Below are 4,307 nucleotides of genomic sequence, written 5' to 3' on the forward strand. Positions count from 1 at the left end.
AGTTGTTGAGGTTTAAGGAAGAAGGCCTCCAGCTAAAACTAATTAATTATGGTTCTGTAGTTGCATTTCAGCAAATCACCATTTCTGTGTTTCAGGTTGATCACTGTGTTTAAATTTTCGAAGGAATAGATATAAAATAATATGAGAATTTGTACATTAAATGTTTACCTTATTTAAGTGTGAAGAAATCTTCTCGAACAGACTCTATACGAAATGTTGTAAAAACAAAACAACATCAGTGCGTTCTAGAGACACTCGTTTATGATTGCACAATTTTTTATGATTCTCTGGGAAAAAACTCGCAGTATTTGATAAAATTTCAAGAATTGTCTTCTTACCCGATGTTTGTCACTATAGATCATAATCTGTCCTGGTTAACATTATAATCATGCCAGGAACATGGCATATAAGCAAAATCTACCCCCAAAAAAGACTGGCCTTCTGGGTTCTGGTTCAAAAGTGGCGCCCTTCCCGTGGAACCTAGAGAACGTAACTTTGTTGTCATCGAACTTCGGAATGAGGAGTGTGTCCACCTCGATAGGAAATTGGTGTCAGAGAAAGACCCAGAGGGAGACTTTGAACGTAAGAAAATCTAACAACAAAGCAATTCTTTCATCCCTATCTACCTGTGGAAGACTTGGCCATCGTAAAACGAGACCAGTTATTCTTCCTCCGATTTGAGGCTGAACAAAGAGGTCAAAAACCTCCTACAAGTTTGCCGTAAAAATGGAACCCGTTAATATTTCTATTCGCATTCAAGTTTCCTGCGCTTTTGAATTTCATCTTCAAAAGTGCATAGTGCAACACTTGAAGCTCTCTTCAAAAAGAAAATTATGGTTTACTATTTTAAATCTGCGGACTTTCTTTCCCTTAGCTGTTAGATTTGTTTGTGGTACGCCTCCCGGAACACCATAACTGTCGGGTAATTGAAAACGGTGGGTCTCTATTAATTTTACGTCCTTCTCCTCAGGACTTGACGGGAAACCGTGAAAACTATGGCTGTTAAAAACCCTTCAAACAGCCCAAGTCTTAGAACACACAATATCTGCATTCGAACCTGGTGGTATTGATTTGAGACAATTTGCGATGATAGCTTAGTAAATGGAACACCTTCGTGGTTGTGCTCTCACCAAATCCAGACGTTGACAGAGTCGCGGAAGCTAGTGTGGAAAGAATTCTTTTCATCTCTGCTCTGTTTGTCACTGCAAAAAACTAAGCTGTTAAAAGTGGAATTACTGAGCTCTGTTTACAATGACTAAGGGAGATTGCAAGTCAGCACGTACAGGTGTGCATAAAATCAGGATAGTTTAAACACATTATGGTTGGATCAATGTTTTCTACGATTTCGAATGAGTGGGAATTACATTTTCACACCTCAAATAAAAAAATTAAAGTATAAATTTCTAGATGTATGCTGTTTTGAAGTTTTGCCTCTCAAAAATAATATTTGATAGATCTACACGAGACACACTGTCCGAAGTCTCCCCTCTTCGTTCGAAAGTTTCCCTCACGTTTGTCTAATGTCTCCCGCAGAGAGGGGTGGTTTCGGATATCTTAGGGTATCTTAGATATGATACTCTGGTGGTAAAACGTGAAGATGCACGAAGCTGATATCGCAAATGTTGATGCCCAAATGTTTTGCAATAATAGTGAAAACATCTTTCTTAGGCTTAAATTGTTCCCAAAGCGAGCAGTAGAGCCTAATGTAAAAAGTATCCGAAGCCTCCCCGCTTTCCCCTATACATGTTTATACATGTATGAACATAATAAAGAGCCAGAGTTTCTACTGGTTTCAGTAGCGCTCGTGTAACAGCTCTGTTAAAGCATCCTTTAATAAACAGGACGCCTGTCTATTACGAGTTTACTTACCCGGCATTAAAAAAATTGAAGCTACTATCACACTCGAGTAGACTCAGAAAAAAACACACCAAAATACCAGAGTAGTAAAGTTTCTTTCCAAAGAACACAACGTCAAACTAGCCTCGGCGCGATTCGAGCCACAACCTTAACGATCGTGAGTCCAGCAGTCTAACCACTGGGCCATCCTATCTACCCCTTGAGCTAAAATTTGCGAAAATTATAATAAGCTACTTAAAAAGTGACTGAACGGTTGGTTGGCGGCCGGGTGTTCTGGTGCAGGCGTGTCCCTTTTTAATGTTTCCTATCAATAGTAGTATCAAATCGTCCTTATCTCTCCTTCGGTTCATTGTAAACAACTTTCTAGTATCGCCAGAGAGTTTTACACTGCCCCCCCCCCCCCCGCCCCCCCCCCCCCAGGGGGATTTTTATACCCAAAAATAAAAGAACCCCCCCCCATCAATAGGTCCTGGGTTCGAATCCGGAAGCGACGGAAATTTTTCTTCTCTAAAATGGTCTCCTTTCACCTCCTTTTCTGCTCTCCAGCAAATTTCTGTCGTCTGCTTTCGACTCTGCTTACTGCACCCACCCCTTCACCTCATTTGCCCCTCCTCTGGGTTCCTCATGACTCTTTCTGCAGCCTTTCTACTGTTACCCCTTGGCTCCTTAACTGCTACTTTGTCTTTCAGCCACACCCCTGATCTCAGGGTAAGAATTTAAAGGTCAACACCATAGCCTGCTCACACAAAGGCAAAATATCTCGGAGGTCCTGTGCGCCAGTTGTGCACGTTAAATATTCCTATTTTTTTATTTGGTGCTCCAAAATCGATAAGAGTAGGAAAAACAACAACAACAGTAAACTGTGAAGTTTGCCTGGATGGCAGCCGAAGCCTACTCTTATCGATTTGATTTGATTTTTTATTTTATTTATTTATTTATTATTTTTTTTTTTTAGTCTACTACGAACTGAAAATATTTTATGTGTCCTACGCTCACATAATTATGACCTTATAATGCAGTTGCGAGCGGTGTAAAACACACACACACACACACACACACACATACACACACACACACACACACACACACACACACACACACACATACACACATACACACACACACACACGCACACACACACACACACACACACACACACAAGTGGCGCCTCTCTGTTACTGTAACTCTCTTCATGGTATAACCTTCAATCTTTGCTGTTTAAATGTGACCTATAAGATTTGCTTTGCAGGGACCATAAAACTCCTACTGAAGCCAAAATAAAAGAATAATATGTGTGCCGGGAAATATTACAATGTGCTGTTAATGCTATGAAAACTGAGTGCTATTTCCTGAGAATAGCACCCCTCATCTTCTTGTTTTGTAATCATCAGCAAGGTTTTTTTTTCCAAAGACATGACGTCACCAGAACGTGTGATGGGATAACCCCAAGCACTTCAAGAAAAACAATTAAGAAGACAGACAGATAGACAGACAGACAGACAGCCTACCAAATTAAGCACTACTTATTTGTATTAATTTTTTTATATCGAATGCATACTTCGTGCTTGATTATAAACCTTCAACTCAGTTTCCTGTTTAATTAAAATATTATGTGCGAAATTGGATAAACACGTAATTTATTAGCTCTTATTTCTCCGGTCTATTAGATCAGAGAGTATTTAATTATATATTTTAGTGTCTCTGATTAGATCCACAAAGCTACTGCTAAAACTGTGATAGATCTCCATGCTCCTCACACTTGTTTGATCGATGTGGCTCGTAGCTGTGGAAAGGCTGCATAAAGAGTCTGTGGCAAAGTGGTGAGGAAGTCAACATTGATAGAGAGCAGGAAAGGTGGTGAAAGGAGACAATTTTAGAGAACAAATTTTTTCGATCGCTACCCGGACTTGAACCCTGGATCTTTGAATGGGAGGCGAACACATTAACCTCAAGGCCATCGAAGCTGGTCACTGGCCATGTGAGAAGTCTGTGAAGTACGAGTTATGATCAGGAAATTGAAAAACAACGAAAAGGATTCAGGACAAAAAGAAAGGTAGATCTAGTATACAGATCAGAATTGTGATCGAGAAAAGGTTTCAACTCAGATCGAAGATTCAATCCATCTTGACCAATGGGGGTGGTCCTGAAAAGGACCGTATTGTGCGGTGACTGGATGTGGAAAACCAGCTGCTTACTTCTTGGCAGCAGCCTTCTTGGGCTTGGCAGCCTTCTTGGCCGCTGGCTTTTTGGCAGCAGCTTTGGGCTTGGCGGCTTTCTTGGCTGGGCTCTTGGCCTTCTTAGGCTTGGCAGCGGCTTTTTTGGCAGCAGGTTTCTTGGCGGCGGCCTTCTTGGGAGATTTTGGCTTCTTGGCAGCGGCTTTCTTGGGCTTGGCCGCCTTCTTGGGGGACTTGGGTTTCTTGGCAACTTTCTTGGCGGGGTTTTTTTCCCCT

The 4,307-nt window shown here is 41.2% G+C and overlaps 1 protein-coding gene across 1 annotated transcript in view; it reads right to left on the reverse strand.

Annotated features, from left to right (window-relative positions):
- Positions 1-4,033: 4,033 nt before the first annotated feature.
- The window catches only part of LOC101853338 (late histone H1-like), a 724-nt gene continuing 450 nt past the window's right edge, over positions 4,034-4,307 (reverse strand). Inside the window, exon 2 of the mRNA XM_035971323.1 lies at positions 4,034-4,282. Within this exon, the coding sequence (XP_035827216.1) occupies positions 4,049-4,282 (234 nt within the window). The 3' untranslated portion in view covers positions 4,034-4,048. The remainder of the gene's footprint in view (positions 4,283-4,307) is intronic.

Source organism: Aplysia californica, unplaced genomic scaffold, assembly GCF_000002075.1.
Source record: "Aplysia californica isolate F4 #8 unplaced genomic scaffold, AplCal3.0 scaffold00417, whole genome shotgun sequence".
Taxonomy (NCBI): domain Eukaryota; kingdom Metazoa; phylum Mollusca; class Gastropoda; order Aplysiida; family Aplysiidae; genus Aplysia; species Aplysia californica.